Source organism: Erpetoichthys calabaricus, chromosome 3 (genome assembly GCF_900747795.2).
Source record: "Erpetoichthys calabaricus chromosome 3, fErpCal1.3, whole genome shotgun sequence".
Classification (NCBI taxonomy): Eukaryota; Metazoa; Chordata; class Cladistia; order Polypteriformes; family Polypteridae; genus Erpetoichthys; species Erpetoichthys calabaricus.
In genome coordinates this window covers 309,157,994-309,178,206 of record NC_041396.2, presented here as the reverse complement: position 1 = coordinate 309,178,206, position 20,213 = coordinate 309,157,994, and the positions used below count along the sequence as shown (strand labels likewise).

The following is a 20,213-nucleotide window of genomic DNA, read 5'->3' as shown; positions in this document are numbered from 1 at the left end:
TGACAACTTCAGTTCATGTTTGGATAGAATAGTACATTGAGTTTTCGATAAAACCAGATATTTTTTTCTTTTCCACGTTTCTAAAAAGACGACGGATTAATTAACTGACGGCAATGGTTGGCTCCTGGGATCAGCAGTTTGGCCATTTAAAATTCAATCTTTAATTTCCAAGGAGGATGAAGAGTTTTGTCTTTAATCATTTCTATCATTTTTTTTCTTCTAATATTTCGATGATTATATTTTTATTTTTAACAGTTTAATGTATCTTTGAGTAGGTTAGCGTCAGAGTTGATCATATCCTGTAGGCAAAAGCAAGGATTTCACGGTGCCTGAACACATTCTCAATCCTTCTCCGCGAAGCGTCGCATCAGGTGCCACACGTCGAGCCGCACCACTAGCTGATCCCACTGATGGAATAAGAGGGACACCTTGGATGGTCCCCCGTGGGAACAGCAGTCTCGGTCCACATAGAGGACCAGAGGCGGGGACACACCGGCATCACGGTATCGCCGCATCAGCACGGTGGCCATGGGGTACAGGCCAGCACCCTCGGCTGCAGTGAGGACGCTGATTAAGACCTGGCCATACTCATTCCCCACGTTGGTCACCCAGGCTGCCGTTCCTGCCGCGGCACCAGCAAGTTTCTTGGTCACCTGAACGATGAAAGGGAGAGTGACGGTAACCTGGAAGGAAGGAAGGAAGGAAGGAAGGAAGGAAGGAAGGAAGGAAGGAAGGAGGGGATGGCGATATTGCTCACCTTCTTGGTTGAGTCCATCTTCAAGAATGAGCCAAAGATGGAGGTGATCCGGGCCTTGGTCTCTTCTATCCTCGAAGCCACCTCCCTGGCATAGATGGACAGCAACCACTTTACACCGGGAACCGGGGTCATCCGTGGTGGTCGAGGCGTAGTCGTAGATGGCTCGGCACCCGATGTGATGAACTTGGTGACCGCGAACATGAACTGTCTGGACCGCTCCAACCAGGACTTGACGTGCTCCTCGAGCAGATATCTGCGCAGCCGGGTGGCCCCGTTGCCCAGCGTGCGCTCACGCATCTGCCCCATGAGCTTTTTGTCGCAGGATAATCTGTGTTGAGACAGAACAGAGACGTTAGGACTGCCCGTGTGTGCCCGTCTACCTATGGAGAGTTGACCCAGCCATCGGAGACTCCTTGTCTGACCTGTAAGTCAGGATAGCTGGAAAGTCATCCCGATGGGTGCAGTGCAGCTGATCCAAGACATCCTGTGACCAGCCCGCCACCTTCTTCTTGCAGCGCCGGCACTCCAGGTACTCCGTGGCCATAAAGTACCATCCGTCTGACTCCAGGACCCTCCGGACGGTCCTGTAGAGTCCGGCTCCCGACAACCTGTGGCTGCACACCGTGCAGGACAGCTTGTAGCCCCACATGCGGTACGGCATCCACAGGAAGAACGGGCGCTGAAAAAAGGTGTCGGGCGATGTCGGGGGCTGGAGGTGCACGTTGCGGGGGCCGGGAGGATACCACCAAAGGCGAAGGTTGGACGTCAGAACAGGCTTTCCATCCTTGCCCCTGGTGAAAAGGGCCCGACTTACCCACACATGCTGTTCTTTGGGTAGGGAAGTCCTCCAGCCCTCGGGTAAAAGTAGCTGTGTGTGTGAGAGAGAAAGAGAGACGGCATGAGCAAGAGAAAAAGAAACAAAAAGAATCAGACAGGCCCTGTTCCTTTCCCGGCAATGCAATTCAAACAAACACATCCTTTTAACTCACCTCTCTCCTGGCTACAGACAGCATTTGCGAAGGCTGCTTTCCCGGATCAGCCGTCGGTTGGGAGCGCTGGGATGGCACGGGCCCTCCACTGGTTGCAGACTGGGAGGTAGATGCTGGGGAAGATTGTTTACAAATTCAAACAAATAACAGGTTAAACAGAAAAAGTGAAGGAGCCACCACCAGTTTCCATGGGTGGCGGTCACTTACCAGCCTCCAACTCCATGCTGGCCGACAGCAGCACGTCATCGGGAATCTCGACGACGGAGGCTGCTGCAGAGAGAGAGGCGGTGGGGGTAACAGTGGTGGTTTTGGGAAGGGAGGAGGTTGCTGCTGCCTTTGCCTCGTCTCTCCGCCGCACATACAGCTGGAGCGCATGCATCTTGGTCCCGACTTTGGTGGTCTGGCGCCGGAGCCATTTGATGTAACTGCGTTGCGGTACGAAAGTGGGAACGGTAACAGGTGAACAAATGGAAGCAGGGTCCCACTACCTTGCTGTGCCCTTCCCCTCAGACCCCACCCAAAAGTCTCTCACCTCTTAGCCTCCCGATCTTCCGCATCGTAAAGGGCCTCAAACGTCAGGTGTCCATGTTGGCCGAAGCCGACGAGCCTCTTGCCCTCGTCCAGGGTCCTGGCCGACCCGTCTCTCTCCCGTCGACGACGGATGGCCGTCTTCACATCGGGAAAGAGCCAGGCGTAGGACTCCAGGGCGTTCTTATTGCTCGCCAGCGGGCTATCCGACACCTGGCCATCTTCGCGCTCCCTCTGGTGGGTTGCCAACACCATGACGGCATAGCCGAGGTCATGGGTCAGCAACCATTTAAAAGTTTGACCCCGGTACTGTCCAAACTGGAGCTCGCTGACGCTGCGCACCAGCCTGGAGTCCCCGGGGTCACCGCCTGCTGCCCGCACCTGTCTCCTGGCCTGCTCCTTGACCATCTCGGCCGACTTGACCCTGTACGGCACGGTGGCGCTCAGGCCGTATGCCTTGGCGACCTGGATCGCCTCGGCGGAGGCCTTCAGGGTCAGTTCGCCGGAGGTCTCGCGGCGGAACTGTGGCACAGGATTCAAGCTGGATAAATCAGACAAACCAAGAGAAAGTTACAGTTCCATTCCAAAGTTTTACAACACCTCTGTTTTTCTTCAAATTTAACCAGCTGGAATGCAACGAGCGACCTGAAACAGATCCGCAGGAAACTGGCAGACATTTACATTTAAAGTGTAGGTTATCAAAAACTGAAATTAAAAGAAATTTCAGAATATTACAAATTGGCCTTCATGGAACAACTAATAGGTTACAACCTACATATAGTCTGCACCAAGCCACGTTGCCTCCAACAGAGATCAAATAAAGAGTAACTGAGCATGCAAAAAGAAAAAAGGAACAAGGGAACAACAGGATGATAAACCGCCACCTTTGAACAAAGTCTATAAGCGCCAAGCCCGATATTCCAAAAACTTTTTGAATGAATCTTTGTGTTATTTAACCTATGAATACTTACATGTCAACACCGCAGGCGATGTTGGGTCTATTAAAATAACGCAATCAACCATTACGTCAATTAAAAAAAGAAACCTTTGTTTTAAGAGGAACACTGCTACTACAAACAAAGACTCACGTAAGAACACTAGTGGCAGCCATGGCAAGGGATACCAGAAAGTTAATTCTGAAAGAGTAAGGGAACATAGACACAAAATAAATAAAATGGTTGGTAATACTAGTGCTGGATTTTTTTTAAGGCCTTTAATAATATTACAACTACATTGTTACACTGCAATTTCCTATTGTTAGCATTATTATTATTATTATTATTATTATTATTATTCATTATTAACAAACACAATTATAACGCAATTCTGTCCAGACTATTTACAGATATCTATATTACTGAAACCAGTTTGCTAAAATGAAAAAAAAAAAAAAAAAAGAATACTTTCATTAATATGTACAAAAGAAATAAATTCTCATTAGATTAAACTACATCTTTTTTATTTCACTTCACTATAATCCTTGTACAGTATAGCAGCAGCACTATTTTATAGTTATATTACTTATTACACTACTTGTCAAAGTATCGCTATGTAGTCGCTAAAAAGAAAAAAAAAAGAACACTTTCGTTAATATGCACATAAGAAAATAAAATTAAGTACATTAAAACTTCACGTTTTATTTCACTTCACTATAATTCTTGGGTACTAATAGTAGCAGCAATAGTACCATTTTAATAGTACCAGCGGGCCCACTTGAAGATAAAAGAAAGAACATGACATCGCCGCTTTTAGGCGGGGAGGCGGGTCTTTCGGAGCAAAAAAAAATAGAACAAATCTTGTTCAGCCAGTCAGAGTTCACAAAACTTTCAAAAGTAGAACACCTCGACCAATTAGAACACAGGCGTTTCCGCGTGAGCCAATCGCTGCACAGGGCTGCTTGTCAATCACCCGAGAAAATAGAACAAAAGAAGGACAAAATAGCACAGCAGATCGGCTCCCAGCAGGCGCAAGGATGACACGCAAAATCGTGAAGCGCTCCTCTTTTCTTCCTAAATACGTCACAGTCGTTTGTCACTTCAACGAATCTTCTTCCATTGAACTATCACACAGAGTCAGCAAAATGAAGTTCGGGTGATGCTGTACAGCTCCTATGAGGGTTGGGAAGATCTGGTAATGGTAAAGGCAATGCTCAAAAAACATTGCACTCCACCCTGCAACTCGATCCTGAAATGGTGAAGGAGACATGGGACAGGAATGTGACTTACATCTATGGTCAGTCCGATTGCCATCCTTTTCCCGACTAATTCCAAGCTTTCGGTAGTCACTGTCTTCTTCTCTGTACCGTCGGCAAGTTTTCCCAGCCGAGAACGGGGTACTGGAAAGTCCCTTCATGCCAGACACTAAATCATAAATGGCATTGTCCGATACACGACAGGGATATTTTTTTCGAAGCGAGAGTCAACATAAAGGAGTACGGACAGAACTCCAACGGCTCTTTGTTTTAATATGCGACGATGCTAAAACCAAACTCCTCTGACGTAACGTGGTCCTCACCCTTCTGAGTGTGGAAATTACGAACTACCTCCATGTTGCGCCGTCAACCAAAGTCAGTCTTCGCTCCCTCTTTGGTGAGGATGGGGTATTTCTGCTGCGAGTAATACAGTTTCTTCTCTCCCGGCGTATGCCGTTAATGGAAATTCAGCTGTTTACTTTTACGTTTCTCTCAGCGAGGGAATCTGGAGTTGAGCGTCATGCCAGTTTTAGCCAAAGATGGCGCTGTCTCAGCGTCAGACAAAATTCTTAATGTCCAGAGAAGGGCGTCAGTGGTTGGTCTCTCCTTATCTAATACAGCAGAGATTTGAATGGTCGCGATAACTTCAGTTCATGTTTGGATAGGATAGTACATTGAGTTTTCGAGAAAACCAGCTATTTTTTTCTTTTCCACGTTTCTAAAAAGACGACGGATTAATTAACTGACGGCAATGGTTGGCTCCTGGGATCAGCAGTTTGGCCATTTAAAATTCAATCTTTAATTTCCAAGGAGGATGAAGAGTTTTGTCTTTAATCATTTCTATCATTTTTTTTCTTCTAATATTTCGATGATTATATTTTTATTTTTAACAGTTTAATGTATCTTTGAGTAGGTTAGCGTCAGAGTTGATCATTTCCTGTAGGCAAAAGCAAGGATTTCACGGTGCCTGTACACATTCTCAATCCTTCTCAGTGGTGTTCCAGCCAGAAAAATTCATCCCGAAAATTGGTGTATTTCTAGTATGAGCAAAGAAATCAACCTCTGAGAAAATTCAGCAAGTGATGGTGACCACGCCCACAAATGCGGCCCGCCCTTGGGGCGGGGCACATGTTATATGAAATTTGCATAAGCCTAGGTGCCCTCTCTCTGAATTTTATACTGGAAAATGGCAAAGAGAGACGCTGGATGCTACGCTGGCCATTGTCTGCTGCTTCTCCACACTACTATCCATGGTGTTTAATCATTAGAAGAGACTGAAACCAGGTAATTTGAGCTGAACAGTCAAGCGAATTACACCACAATAGTCTGACGAGGTGGTGCGTCCCCCGTACTTAAGCACAGAGCCTTCCCCCCAAATCTGTACTTGCTCTGGCAGTACATCAACTAAAATTGGAGCGATACAGAGAAGATTAGCATGGCCCCTGCGCAAGGATGACACGCAAAATCGTGAAGCGCTCCTCTTTTCTTCCTAAATACGTCACAGTCGTTTGTCACTTCAACGAATCTTCTTCCATTGAACTATCACACAGAGTCAGCAAAATGAAGTTCGGGTGATGCTGTACAGCTCCTATGAGGGTTGGGAAGATCTGGTAACGGTAAAGGCAATGCTCAAAAAACATTGCACTCCACCCTGCAACTCGATCCTGAAATGGTGAAGGAGACATGGGACAGGAATGTGACTTACATCTATGGTCAGTCCGATTGCCATCCTTTTCCCGACTAATTCCAAGCTTTCGGTAGTCACTGTCTTCTTCTCTGTACCGTCGGCAAGTTTTCCCAGCCGAGAACGGGGTACTGGAAAGTCCCTTCATGCCAGACACTAAATCATAAATGGCATTGTCCGATACACGACAGGGATATTTTTTTCGAAGCGAGAGTCAACATAAAGGAGTACGGACAGAACTCCAACGGCTCTTTGTTTTAATATGCGACGATGCTAAAACCAAACTCCTCTGACGTAACGCGGTCCTCACCCTTCTGAGTGTGGAAATTACAAACTACCTCCATGTTGCGCCGTCAACCAAAGTCAGTCTTCGCTCCCTCTTTGGTGAGGATGGGGTATTTCTGCTGCGAGTAATACAGTTTCTTCTCTCCCGGCGTATGCCGTTAATGGAAATTCAGCTGTTTACTTTTACGTTTCTCTCAGCGAGGGAATCTGGAGTTGAGCGTCATGCCAGTTTTAGCCAAAGATGGCGCTGTCTCAGCGTCAGACAAAATTCTTAATGTCCAGAGAAGGGCGTCAGTGGTTGATCTCTCCTTATCTAATACAGCAGAGATTTGAATGGTCGCGATAACTTCAGTTCATGTTTGGATAGGATAGTACATTGAGTTTTCGAGAAAACCAGCTATTTTTTTCTTTTCCACGTTTCTAAAAAGACGACGGATTAATTAACTGACGGCAATGGTTGGCTCCTGGGATCAGCAGTTTGGCCATTTAAAATTCAATCTTTAATTTCCAAGGAGGATGAAGAGTTTTGTCTTTAATCATTTCTATCATTTTTTTTCTTCTAATATTTCGATGATTATATTTTTATTTTTAACAGTTTAATGTATCTTTGAGTAGGTTAGCGTCAGAGTTGATCATTTCCTGTAGGCAAAAGCAAGGATTTCACGGTGCCTGTACACATTCTCAATCCTTCTCAGTGGTGTTCCAGCCAGAAAAATTCATCCCGAAAATTGGTGTATTTCTAGTATGAGCAAAGAAATCAACCTCTGAGAAAATTCAGCAAGTGACGGTGACCACGCCCACAAATGCGGCCCGCCCTTGGGGCGGGGCACATGTTATATGAAATTTGCATAAGCCTAGGTGCCCTCTCTCTGAATTTTATACTGGAAAATGGCAAAGAGAGACGCTGGATGCTACGCTGGCCATTGTCTGCTGCTTCTCCACACTACTATCCATGGTGTTTAATCATTAGAAGAGACTGAAACCAGGTAATTTGAGCTGAACAGTCAAGCGAATTACACCACAATAGTCTGACGAGGTGGTGCGTCCCCCGTACATAAGCACAGAGCCTTCCCCCCAAATCTGTACTTGCTCTGGCAGTACATCAACTAAAATTGGAGCGATACAGAGAAGATTAGCATGGCCCCTGCGCAAGGATGACACGCAAAATCGTGAAGCGCTCCTCTTTTCTTCCTAAATACGTCACAGTCGTTTGTCACTTCAACGAATCTTCTTCCTTTGAACTATCACACAGAGTCAGCAAAATGAAGTTCGGGTGATGCTGTACAGCTCCTATGAGGGTTGGGAAGATCTGGTAACGGTAAAGGCAATGCTCAAAAAACATTGCACTCCACCCTGCAACTCGATCCTGAAATGGTGAAGGAGACATGGGACAGGAATGTGACTTACATCTATGGTCAGTCCGATTGCCATCCTTTTCCCGACTAATTCCAAGCTTTCGGTAGTCACTGTCTTCTTCTCTGTACCGTCGGCAAGTTTTCCCAGCCGAGAACGGGGTACTGGAAAGTCCCTTCATGCCAGACACTAAATCATAAATGGCATTGTCCGATACACGACAGGGATATTTTTTTCGAAGCGAGAGTCAACATAAAGGAGTACGGACAGAACTCCAACGGCTCTTTGTTTTAATATGCGACGATGCTAAAACCAAACTCCTCTGACGTAACGCGGTCCTCACCCTTCTGAGTGTGGAAATTACGAACTACCTCCATGTTGCGCCGTCAACCAAAGTCAGTCTTCGCTCCCTCTTTGGTGAGGATGGGGTATTTCTGCTGCGAGTAATACAGTTTCTTCTCTCCCGGCGTATGCCGTTAATGGAAATTCAGCTGTTTACTTTTACGTTTCTCTCAGCGAGGGAATCTGGAGTTGAGCGTCATGCCAGTTTTAGCCAAAGATGGCGCTGTCTCAGCGTCAGACAAAATTCTTAATGTCCAGAGAAGGGCGTCAGTGGTTGGTCTCTCCTTATCTAATACAGCAGAGATTTGAATGGTCGCGATAACTTCAGTTCATGTTTGGATAGGATAGTACATTGAGTTTTCGAGAAAACCAGCTATTTTTTTCTTTTCCACGTTTCTAAAAAGACGACGGATTAATTAACTGACGGCAATGGTTGGCTCCTGGGATCAGCAGTTTGGCCATTTAAAATTCAATCTTTAATTTCCAAGGAGGATGAAGAGTTTTGTCTTTAATCATTTCTATCATTTTTTTTCTTCTAATATTTCGATGATTATATTTTTATTTTTAACAGTTTAATGTATCTTTGAGTAGGTTAGCGTCAGAGTTGATCATTTCCTGTAGGCAAAAGCAAGGATTTCACGGTGCCTGTACACATTCTCAATCCTTCTCAGTGGTGTTCCAGCCAGAAAAATTCATCCCGAAAATTGGTGTATTTCTAGTATGAGCAAAGAAATCAACCTCTGAGAAAATTCAGCAAGTGACGGTGACCACGCCCACAAATGCGGCGGGCGGGGCACATGTTATATGAAATTTGCATAAGCCTAGGTGCCCTCTCTCTGAATTTTATACTGGAAAATGGCAAAGAGAGACGCTGGATGCTACGCTGGCCATTGTCTGCTGCTTCTCCACACTACTACTCAGGGTGTTTAATCATTAGAAGAGACTGAAACCAGGTAATTTGAGCTGAACAGTCAAGCGAATTACACCACAATAGTCTGACGAGGTGGTGCGTCCCCCGTACTTAAGCACAGAGCCTTCCCCCCAAATCTGTACTTGCTCTGGCAGTACATCAACTAAAATTGGAGCGATACAGAGAAGATTAGCATGGCCCCTGCGCAAGGATGACACGCAAAATCGTGAAGCGCTCCTCTTTTCTTCCTAAATACGTCACAGTCGTTTGTCACTTCAACGAATCTTCTTCCATTGAACTATCACACAGAGTCAGCAAAATGAAGTTCGGGTGATGCTGTACAGCTCCTATGAGGGTTGGGAAGATCTGGTAACGGTAAAGGCAATGCTCAAAAAACATTGCACTCCACCCTGCAACTCGATCCTGAAATGGTGAAGGAGACATGGGACAGGAATGTGACTTACATCTATGGTCAGTCCGATTGCCATCCTTTTCCCGACTAATTCCAAGCTTTCGGTAGTCACTGTCTTCTTCTCTGTACCGTCGGCAAGTTTTCCCAGCCGAGAACGGGGTACTGGAAAGTCCCTTCATGCCAGACACTAAATCATAAATGGCATTGTCCGATACACGACAGGGATATTTTTTTCGAAGCGAGAGTCAACATAAAGGAGTACGGACAGAACTCCAACGGCTCTTTGTTTTAATATGCGACGATGCTAAAACCAAACTCCTCTGACGTAACGCGGTCCTCACCCTTCTGAGTGTGGAAATTACAAACTACCTCCATGTTGCGCCGTCAACCAAAGTCAGTCTTCGCTCCCTCTTTGGTGAGGATGGGGTATTTCTGCTGCGAGTAATACAGTTTCTTCTCTCCCGGCGTATGCCGTTAATGGAAATTCAGCTGTTTACTTTTACGTTTCTCTCAGCGAGGGAATCTGGAGTTGAGCGTCATGCCAGTTTTAGCCAAAGGTGGCGCTGTCTCAGCGTCAGACAAAATTCTTAATGTCCAGAGAAGGGCGTCAGTGGTTGGTCTCTCCTTATCTAATACAGCAGAAATTTGAATGGTCGCGATAACTTCAGTTCATGTTTGGATAGGATAGTACATTGAGTTTTCGAGAAAACCAGCTATTTTTTTCTTTTCCACGTTTCTAAAAAGACGACGGATTAATTAACTGATGGCAATGGTTGGCTCCTGGGATCAGCAGTTTGGCCATTTAAAATTCAATCTTTAATTTCCAAGGAGGATGAAGAGTTTTGTCTTTAATCATTTCTATCATTTTTTTTCTTCTAATATTTCGATGATTATATTTTTATTTTTAACAGTTTAATGTATCTTTGAGTAGGTTAGCGTCAGAGTTGATCATTTCCTGTAGGCAAAAGCAAGGATTTCACGGTGCCTGTACACATTCTCAATCCTTCTCAGTGGTGTTCCAGCCAGAAAAATTCATCCCGAAAATTGGTGTATTTCTAGTATGAGCAAAGAAATCAACCTCTGAGAAAATTCAGCAAGTGACGGTGACCACGCCCACAAATGCGGCCCGCCCTTGGGGCGGGGCACATGTTATATGAAATTTGCATAGGTCTAGGTGCCCTCTCTCTGAATTTTATACTGGAAAATGGCAAAGAGAGACGCTGGATGCTACGCTGCCCATTGTCTGCTGCTTCTCCACACTACTACTCATGGTGTTTAATCATTAGAAGAGACTGAAACCAGGTAATTTGAGCTGAACAGTCAAGCGAATTACACCACAATAGTCTGACGAGGTGGTGCGTCCCCCGTACTTAAGCACAGAGCCTTCCCCCCAAATCTGTACTTGCTCTGGCAGTACATCAACTAAAATTGGAGCGATACAGAGAAGATTAGCATGGCCCCTGCGCAAGGATGACACGCAAAATCGTGAAGCGCTCCTCTTTTCTTCCTAAATACGTCACAGTCGTTTGTCACTTCAACGAATCTTCTTCCATTGAACTATCACACAGAGTCAGCAAAATGAAGTTCGGGTGATGCTGTACAGCTCCTATGAGGGTTGGGAAGATCTGGTAACGGTAAAGGCAATGCTCAAAAAACATTGCACTCCACCCTGCAACTCGATCCTGAAATGGTGAAGGAGACATGGGACAGGAATGTGACTTACATCTATGGTCAGTCCGATTGCCATCCTTTTCCCGACTAATTCCAAGCTTTCGGTAGTCACTGTCTTCTTCTCTGTACCGTCGGCAAGTTTTCCCAGCCGAGAACGGGGTACTGGAAAGTCCCTTCATGCCAGACACTAAATCATAAATGGCATTGTCCGATACACGACAGGGATATTTTTTTCGAAGCGAGAGTCAACATAAAGGAGTACGGACAGAACTCCAACGGCTCTTTGTTTTAATATGCGACGATGCTAAAACCAAACTCCTCTGACGTAACGCGGTCCTCACCCTTCTGAGTGTGGAAATTACGAACTACCTCCATGTTGCGCCGTCAACCAAAGTCAGTCTTCGCTCCCTCTTTGGTGAGGATGGGGTATTTCTGCTGCGAGTAATACAGTTTCTTCTCTCCCGGCGTATGCCGTTAATGGAAATTCAGCTGTTTACTTTTACGTTTCTCTCAGCGAGGGAATCTGGAGTTGAGTGTCATGCCAGTTTTAGCCAAAGATGGCGCTGTCTCAGCGTCAGACAAAATTCTTAATGTCCAGAGAAGGGCGTCAGTGGTTGGTCTCTCCTTATCTAATACAGCAGAGATTTGAATGGTCGCGATAACTTCAGTTCATGTTTGGATAGGATAGTACATTGAGTTTTCGAGAAAACCAGCTATTTTTTTCTTTTCCACGTTTCTAAAAAGACGACGGATTAATTAACTGACGGCAATGGTTGGCTCCTGGGATCAGCAGTTTGGCCATTTAAAATTCAATCTTTAATTTCCAAGGAGGATGAAGAGTTTTGTCTTTAATCATTTCTATCATTTTTTTTCTTCTAATATTTCGATGATTATATTTTTATTTTTAACAGTTTAATGTATCTTTGAGTAGGTTAGCGTCAGAGTTGATCATTTCCTGTAGGCAAAAGCAAGGATTTCACGGTGCCTGTACACATTCTCAATCCTTCTCAGTGGTGTTCCAGCCAGAAAAATTCATCCCGAAAATTGGTGTATTTCTAGTATGAGCAAAGAAATCAACCTCTGAGAAAATTCAGCAAGTGACGGTGACCACGCCCACAAATGCGGCCCGCCCTTGGGGCGGGGCACATGTTATATGAAATTTGCATAAGCCTAGGTGCCCTCTCTCTGAATTTTATACTGGAAAATGGCAAAGAGAGACGCTGGATGCTACGCTGGCCATTGTCTGCTGCTTCTCCACACTACTATCCATGGTGTTTAATCATTAGAACAGACTGAAACCAGGTAATTTGAGCTGAACAGTCAAGCGAATTACACCACAATAGTCTGACGAGGTGGTGCGTCCCCCGTACTTAAGCACAGAGCCTTCCCCCCAAATCTGTACTTGCTCTGGCAGTACATCAACTAAAATTGGAGCGATACAGAGAAGATTAGCATGGCCCCTGCGCAAGGATGACACGCAAAATCGTGAAGCGCTCCTCTTTTCTTCCTAAATACGTCACAGTCGTTTGTCACTTCAACGAATCTTCTTCCATTGAACTATCACACAGAGTCAGCAAAATGAAGTTCGGGTGATGCTGTACAGCTCCTATGAGGGTTGGGAAGATCTGGTAACGGTAAAGGCAATGCTCAAAAAACATTGCACTCCACCCTGCAACTCGATCCTGAAATGGTGAAGGAGACATGGGACAGGAATGTGACTTACATCTATGGTCAGTCCGATTGCCATCCTTTTCCCGACTAATTCCAAGCTTTCGGTAGTCACTGTCTTCTTCTCTGTACCGTCGGCAAGTTTTCCCAGCCGAGAACGGGGTACTGGAAAGTCCCTTCATGCCAGACACTAAATCATAAATGGCATTGTCCGATACACGACAGGGATATTTTTTTTCGAAGCGAGAGTCAACATAAAGGAGTACGGACAGAACTCCAACGGCTCTTTGTTTTAATATGCGACGATGCTAAAACCAAACTCCTCTGACGTAACGCGGTCCTCACCCTTCTGAGTGTGGAAATTACAAACTACCTCCATGTTGCGCCGTCAACCAAAGTCAGTCTTCGCTCCCTCTTTGGTGAGGATGGGGTATTTCTGCTGCGAGTAATACAGTTTCTTCTCTCCCGGCGTATGCCGTTAATGGAAATTCAGCTGTTTACTTTTACGTTTCTCTCAGCGAGGGAATCTGGAGTTGAGCGTCATGCCAGTTTTAGCCAAAGATGGCGCTGTCTCAGCGTCAGACAAAATTCTTAATGTCCAGAGAAGGGCGTCAGTGGTTGGTCTCTCCTTATCTAATACAGCAGAAATTTGAATGGTCGCGATAACTTCAGTTCATGTTTGGATAGGATAGTACATTGAGTTTTCGAGAAAACCAGCTATTTTTTTCTTTTCCACGTTTCTAAAAACACGACGGATTAATTAACTGATGGCAATGGTTGGCTCCTGGGATCAGCAGTTTGGCCATTTAAAATTCAATTTTTAATTTCCAAGGAGGATGAAGAGTTTTGTCTTTAATCATTTCTATCATTTTTTTTCTTCTAATATTTCGATGATTATATTTTTATTTTTAACAGTTTAATGTATCTTTGAGTAGGTTAGCGTCAGAGTTGATCATTTCCTGTAGGCAAAAGCAAGGATTTCACGGTGCCTGTACACATTCTCAATCCTTCTCAGTGGTGTTCCAGCCAGAAAAATTCATCCCGAAAATTGGTGTATTTCTAGTATGAGCAAAGAAATCAACCTCTGAGAAAATTCAGCAAGTGACGGTGACCACGCCCACAAATGCGGCCCGCCCTTGGGGCGGGGGCACATGTTATATGAAATTTGCATAGGTCTAGGTGCCCTCTCTCTGAATTTTATACTGGAAAATGGCAAAGAGAGACGCTGGATGCTACGCTGCCCATTGTCTGCTGCTTCTCCACACTACTACTCATGGTGTTTAATCATTAGAAGAGACTGAAACCAGGTAATTTGAGCTGAACAGTCAAGCGAATTACACCACAATAGTCTGACGAGGTGGTGCGTCCCCCGTACTTAAGCACAGAGCCTTCCCCCCAAATCTGTACTTGCTCTGGCAGTACATCAACTAAAATTGGAGCGATACAGAGAAGATTAGCATGGCCCCTGCGCAAGGATGACACGCAAAATCGTGAAGCGCTCCTCTTTTCTTCCTAAATACGTCACAGTCGTTTGTCACTTCAACGAATCTTCTTCCATTGAACTATCACACAGAGTCAGCAAAATGAAGTTCGGGTGATGCTGTACAGCTCCTATGAGGGTTGGGAAGATCTGGTAACGGTAAAGGCAATGCTCAAAAAACATTGCACTCCACCCTGCAACTCGATCCTGAAATGGTGAAGGAGACATGGGACAGGAATGTGACTTACATCTATGGTCAGTCCGATTGCCATCCTTTTCCCGACTAATTCCAAGCTTTCGGTAGTCACTGTCTTCTTCTCTGTACCGTCGGCAAGTTTTCCCAGCCGAGAACGGGGTACTGGAAAGTCCCTTCATGCCAGACACTAAATCATAAATGGCATTGTCCGATACACGACAGGGATATTTTTTTCGAAGCGAGAGTCAACATAAAGGAGTACGGACAGAACTCCAACGGCTCTTTGTTTTAATATGCGACGATGCTAAAACCAAACTCCTCTGACGTAACGCGGTCCTCACCCTTCTGAGTGTGGAAATTACGAACTACCTCCATGTTGCGCCGTCAACCAAAGTCAGTCTTCGCTCCCTCTTTGGTGAGGATGGGGTATTTCTGCTGCGAGTAATACAGTTTCTTCTCTCCCGGCGTATGCCGTTAATGGAAATTCAGCTGTTTACTTTTACGTTTCTCTCAGCGAGGGAATCTGGAGTTGAGTGTCATGCCAGTTTTAGCCAAAGATGGCGCTGTCTCAGCGTCAGACAAAATTCTTAATGTCCAGAGAAGGGCGTCAGTGGTTGGTCTCTCCTTATCTAATACAGCAGAGATTTGAATGGTCGCGATAACTTCAGTTCATGTTTGGATAGGATAGTACATTGAGTTTTCGAGAAAACCAGCTATTTTTTTCTTTTCCACGTTTCTAAAAAGACGACGGATTAATTAACTGACGGCAATGGTTGGCTCCTGGGATCAGCAGTTTGGCCATTTAAAATTCAATCTTTAATTCCAAGGAGGATGAAGAGTTTTGTCTTTAATCATTTCTATCATTTTTTTTCTTCTAATATTTCGATGATTATATTTTTATTTTTAACAGTTTAATGTATCTTTGAGTAGGTTAGCGTCAGAGTTGATCATTTCCTGTAGGCAAAAGCAAGGATTTCACGGTGCCTGTACACATTCTCAATCCTTCTCAGTGGTGTTCCAGCCAGAAAAATTCATCCCGAAAATTGGTGTATTTCTAGTATGAGCAAAGAAATCAACCTCTGAGAAAATTCAGCAAGTGACGGTGACCACGCCCACAAATGCGGCCCGCCCTTGGGGCGGGGCACATGTTATATGAAATTTGCATAAGCCTAGGTGCCCTCTCTCTGAATTTTATACTGGAAAATGGCAAAGAGAGACGCTGGATGCTACGCTGGCCATTGTCTGCTGCTTCTCCACACTACTATCCATGGTGTTTAATCATTAGAACAGACTGAAACCAGGTAATTTGAGCTGAACAGTCAAGCGAATTACACCACAATAGTCTGACGAGGTGGTGCGTCCCCCGTACTTAAGCACAGAGCCTTCCCCCCAAATCTGTACTTGCTCTGGCAGTACATCAACTAAAATTGGAGCGATACAGAGAAGATTAGCATGGCCCCTGCGCAAGGATGACACGCAAAATCGTGAAGCGCTCCTCTTTTCTTCCTAAATACGTCACAGTCATTTGTCACTTCAACGAATCTTCTTCCTTTGAACTATCACACAGAGTCAGCAAAATGAAGTTCGGGTGATGCTGTACAGCTCCTATGAGGGTTGGGAAGATCTGGTAACGGTAAAGGCAATGCTCAAAAAACATTGCACTCCACCCTGCAACTCGATCCTGAAATGGTGAAGGAGACATGGGACAGGAATGTGACTTACATCTATGGTCAGTCCGATTGCCATCCTTTTCCCGACTAATTCCAAGCTTTCGGTAGTCACTGTCTTCTTCTCTGTACCGTCGGCAAGTTTTCCCAGCCGAGAACGGGGTACTGGAAAGTCCCTTCATGCCAGACACTAAATCATAAATGGCATTGTCCGATACACGACAGGGATATTTTTTTCGAAGCGAGAGTCAACATAAAGGAGTACGGACAGAACTCCAACGGCTCTTTGTTTTAATATGCGACGATGCTAAAACCAAACTCCTCTGACGTAACGCGGTCCTCACCCTTCTGAGTGTGGAAATTACGAACTACCTCCATGTTGCGCCGTCAACCAAAGTCAGTCTTCGCTCCCTCTTTGGTGAGGATGGGGTATTTCTGCTGCGAGTAATACAGTTTCTTCTCTCCCGGCGTATGCCGTTAATGGAAATTCAGCTGTTTACTTTTACGTTTCTCTCAGCGAGGGAATCTGGAGTTGAGCGTCATGCCAGTTTTAGCCAAAGATGGCGCTGTCTCAGCGTCAGACAAAATTCTTAATGTCCAGAGAAGGGCGTCAGTGGTTGGTCTCTCCTTATCTAATACAGCAGAGATTTGAATGGTCGCGATAACTTCAGTTCATGTTTGGATAGGATAGTACATTGAGTTTTCGAGAAAACCAGCTATTTTTTTCTTTTCTCCACTGTTTCTAAAAAGACGACGGATTAATTAACTGACGGCAATGGTTGGCTCCTGGGATCAGCAGTTTGGCCATTTAAAAATTCAATCTTTAATTTCCAAGGAGGATGAAGAGTTTTGTCTTTAATCATTTCTATCATTTTTTTTTTCTTCTAATATTTCGATGATTATATTTTTATTTTTAACAGTTTAATGTATCTTTGAGTAGGTTAGCGTCAGAGTTGATCATTTCCTGTAGGCAAAAGCAAGGATTTCAAGGTGCCTGTACACATTCTCAATCCTTCTCAGTGGTGTTCCAGCCAGAAAAATTCATCCAGAAAATTGGTGTATTTCTAGTATGAGCAAAGAAATCAACCTCTGAGAAATTCAGCAAGTGACGGTGACCACGCCCACAAATGCGGCCCGCCCTTGGGGCGGGGCACATGTTATATGAATTTGCATAAGCCTAGGTGCCCTCTCTCTGAATTTTATACTGGAAAATGGCAAAGAGAGACGCTGGATGCTACGCTGGCCATTGTCTGCTGCTTCTCCACACTACTATCCATGGTGTTTAATCATTAGAAGAGACTGAAACCAGGTAATTTGAGCTGAACAGTCAAGCGAATTACACCACAATAGTCTGACGAGGTGGTGCGTCCCCCGTACTTAAGCACAGAGCCTTCCCCCCAAATCTGTACTTGCTCTGGCAGTACATCAACTAAAATTGGAGCGATACAGAGAAGATTAGCATGGCCCCTGCGCAAGGATGACACGCAAAAATCGTGAAGCGCTCCTCTTTTCTTCCTAAATACGTCACAGTCGTTTGTCACTTCAACGAATCTTCTTCCATTGAACTATCACACAGAGTCAGCAAAATGAAGTTCGGGTGATGCTGTACAGCTCCTATGAGGGTTGGGAAGATCTGGTAACGGTAAAGGCAATGCTCAAAAAACATTGCACTCCACCCTGCAACTCGATCCTGAAATGGTGAAGGAGACATGGGACAGGAATGTGACTTACATCTATGGTCAGTCCGATTGCCATCCTTTTCCCGACTAATTCCAAGCTTTCGGTAGTCACTGTCTTCTTCTCTGTACCGTCGGCAAGTTTTCCCAGCCGAGAACGGGGTACTGGAAAGTCCCTTCATGCCAGACACTAAATCATAAATGGCATTGTCCGATACACGACAGGGATATTTTTTTCGAAGCGAGAGTCAACATAAAGGAGTACGGACAGAACTCCAACGGCTCTTTGTTTTAATATGCGACGATGCTAAAACCAAACTCCTCTGACGTAACGCGGTCCTCACCCTTCTGAGTGTGGAAATTACAAACTACCTCCATGTTGCGCCGTCAACCAAAGTCAGTCTTCGCTCCCTCTTTGGTGAGGATGGGGTATTTCTGCTGCGAGTAATACAGTTTCTTCTCTCCCGGCGTATGCCGTTAATGGAAATTCAGCTGTTTACTTTTACGTTACTCTCAGCGAGGGAATCTGGAGTTGAGCGTCATGCCAGTTTTAGCCAAAGATGGCGCTGTCTCAGCGTCAGACAAAATTCTTAATGTCCAGAGAAGGGCGTCAGTGGTTGGTCTCTCCTTATCTAATACAGCAGAGATTTGAATGGTCGCGATAACTTCAGTTCATGTTTGGATAGGATAGTACATTGAGTTTTCGAGAAAACCAGCTATTTTTTTCTTTTCCACGTTTCTAAAAAGACGACGGATTAATTAACTGACGGCAATGGTTGGATCCTGGGATCAGCAGTTTGGCCATTTAAAATTCAATCTTTAATTTCCAAGGAGGATGAAGAGTTTTGTCTTTAATCATTTCTATCATTTTTTTTCTTCTAATATTTCGATGATTATATTTTTATTTTTAACAGTTTAATGTATCTTTGAGTAGGTTAGCGTCAGAGTTGATCATTTCCTGTAGGCAAAAGCAAGGATTTCACGGTGCCTGTACACATTCTCAATCCTTCTCAGTGGTGTTCCAGCCAGAAAAATTCATCCCGAAAATTGGTGTATTTCTAGTATGAGCAAAGAAATCAACCTCTGAGAAAATTCAGCAAGTGACGGTGACCACGCCCCCAAATGCGGCCCGCCCTTGGGGCGGGGCACATGTTATATGAAATTTGCATAAGCCTAGGTGCCCTCTCTCTGAATTTTATACTGGAAAATGGCAAAGAGAGACGCTGGATGCTACGCTGGCCATTGTCTGCTGCTTCTCCACACTACTATCCATGGTGTTTAATCATTAGAAGAGACTGAAACCAGGTAATTTGAGCTGAACAGTCAAGCGAATTACACCACAATAGTCTGACGAGGTGGTGCGTCCCCCGTACATAAGCACAGAGCCTTCCCCCCAAATCTGTACTTGCTCTGGCAGTACATCAACTAAAATTGGAGCGATACAGAGAAGATTAGCATGGCCCCTGCGCAAGGATGACACGCAAAAATCGTGAAGCGCTCCTCTTTTCTTCCTAAATACGTCACAGTCGTTTGTCACTTCAACGAATCTTCTTCCTTTGAACTATCACACAGAGTCAGCAAAATGAAGTTCGGGTGATGCTGTACAGCTCCTATGAGGGTTGGGAAGATCTGGTAACGGTAAAGGCAATGCTCAAAAAACATTGCACTCCACCCTGCAACTCGATCCTGAAATGGTGAGGGAGACATGGGACAGGAATGTGACTTACATCTATGGTCAGTCCGGTTGCCATCCTTTTCCCGACTAATTCCAAGCTTTCGGTAGTCACTGTCTTCTTCTCTGTACCGTCGGCAAGTTTTCCCAGCCGAGAACGGGGTACTGGAAAGTCCCTCATGCCAGACACTAAATCATAAATGGCATTGTCCGATACACGACAGGGATATTTTTTTCGAAGCGAGAGTCAACATAAAGGAGTACGGACAGAACTCCAACGGCTCTTTGTTTTAATATGCGACGATGCTAAAACCAAACTCCTCTGACGTAACGCGGTCCTCACCCTTCTGAGTGTGGAAATTACGAACTACCTCCATGTTGCGCCGTCAACCAAAGTCAGTCTTCGCTCCCTCTTTGGTGAGGATGGGGTATTTCTGCTGTGAGTAATACAGTTTCTTCTCTCCCGGCGTATGCCGTTAATGGAAATTCAGCTGTTTACTTTTACGTTTCTCTCAGCGAGGGAATCTGGAGTTGAGCGTCATGCCAGTTTTAGCCAAAGATGGCGCTGTCTCAGCGTCAGACAAAATTCTTAATGTCCAGAGAAGGGCGTCAGTGGTTGGTCTCTCCTTATCTAATACAGCAGAGATTTGAATGGTCGCGATAACTTCAGTTCATGTTTGGATAGGATAGTACATTGAGTTTTCGAGAAAACCAGCTATTTTTTTCTTTTCC

The 20,213-nt window shown here is 45.0% G+C and overlaps 1 protein-coding gene and 9 non-coding genes across 10 annotated transcripts; 9 read left to right on the top strand and 1 right to left on the bottom strand.

Moving 5' to 3' along the window:
- Positions 1-341: 341 nt before the first annotated feature.
- LOC114644162 (uncharacterized) lies at positions 342-3,464 on the bottom strand. The gene is made up of 6 exons (XM_028792395.2): positions 2,279-3,464; positions 1,954-2,171; positions 1,747-1,859; positions 1,180-1,625; positions 758-1,085; positions 342-653 (listed from the first exon to the last, which is right to left on the bottom strand). The coding sequence occupies exons 1-6, from the start codon at positions 2,680-2,682 to the stop codon at positions 342-344; spliced, it is 1,821 nt and encodes a 606-aa protein (XP_028648228.2). The 5' UTR covers positions 2,683-3,464.
- Positions 3,465-5,845: 2,381 nt separating this feature from the next.
- On the top strand, positions 5,846-5,952 carry LOC127527325 (U6 spliceosomal RNA). Its single transcript, XR_007934625.1, has one exon. It is a non-coding gene; the product is annotated as a U6 spliceosomal RNA (small nuclear RNA).
- Positions 5,953-7,516: 1,564 nt separating this feature from the next.
- LOC127527324 (U6 spliceosomal RNA) lies at positions 7,517-7,623 on the top strand. Its single transcript, XR_007934624.1, has one exon. It is a non-coding gene; the product is annotated as a U6 spliceosomal RNA (small nuclear RNA).
- Positions 7,624-9,178: 1,555 nt separating this feature from the next.
- LOC127527323 (U6 spliceosomal RNA) lies at positions 9,179-9,285 on the top strand. The gene has a single exon (XR_007934623.1). It is a non-coding gene; the product is annotated as a U6 spliceosomal RNA (small nuclear RNA).
- A 1,564-nt stretch (positions 9,286-10,849) lies between these two features.
- On the top strand, positions 10,850-10,956 carry LOC127527322 (U6 spliceosomal RNA). The gene has a single exon (XR_007934622.1). It is a non-coding gene; the product is annotated as a U6 spliceosomal RNA (small nuclear RNA).
- A 1,564-nt stretch (positions 10,957-12,520) lies between these two features.
- On the top strand, positions 12,521-12,627 carry LOC127527321 (U6 spliceosomal RNA). Its single transcript, XR_007934621.1, has one exon. It is a non-coding gene; the product is annotated as a U6 spliceosomal RNA (small nuclear RNA).
- A 1,566-nt stretch (positions 12,628-14,193) lies between these two features.
- LOC127527320 (U6 spliceosomal RNA) lies at positions 14,194-14,300 on the top strand. The gene has a single exon (XR_007934620.1). It is a non-coding gene; the product is annotated as a U6 spliceosomal RNA (small nuclear RNA).
- Positions 14,301-15,863: 1,563 nt separating this feature from the next.
- On the top strand, positions 15,864-15,970 carry LOC127527319 (U6 spliceosomal RNA). The gene has a single exon (XR_007934619.1). It is a non-coding gene; the product is annotated as a U6 spliceosomal RNA (small nuclear RNA).
- Positions 15,971-17,538: 1,568 nt separating this feature from the next.
- Positions 17,539-17,646, top strand: LOC127527327 (U6 spliceosomal RNA). The gene has a single exon (XR_007934627.1). It is a non-coding gene; the product is annotated as a U6 spliceosomal RNA (small nuclear RNA).
- Positions 17,647-19,210: 1,564 nt separating this feature from the next.
- LOC127527326 (U6 spliceosomal RNA) lies at positions 19,211-19,318 on the top strand. The gene has a single exon (XR_007934626.1). It is a non-coding gene; the product is annotated as a U6 spliceosomal RNA (small nuclear RNA).
- The last annotated feature ends 895 nt before the right edge of the window (positions 19,319-20,213 follow it).

Excerpts from the sequence above, each read along its gene's own strand:
- LOC114644162 (XM_028792395.2), bottom strand. The coding sequence starts at position 2,682 with ATGGTCAAGGAGCAGGCCAGGAGACAGGTGCGGGCAGCAGGCGGTGAC. Across the intron at positions 2,172-2,278 it reads GAAGATCGGGAGGCTAAGAG|TTACATCAAATGGCTCCGGC; the intron begins GTGAGAGACTTT and ends ACCGCAACGCAG. Across the intron at positions 1,626-1,746 it reads TGTCTGTAGCCAGGAGAGAG|CTACTTTTACCCGAGGGCTG; the intron begins GTGAGTTAAAAG and ends TCACACACACAG.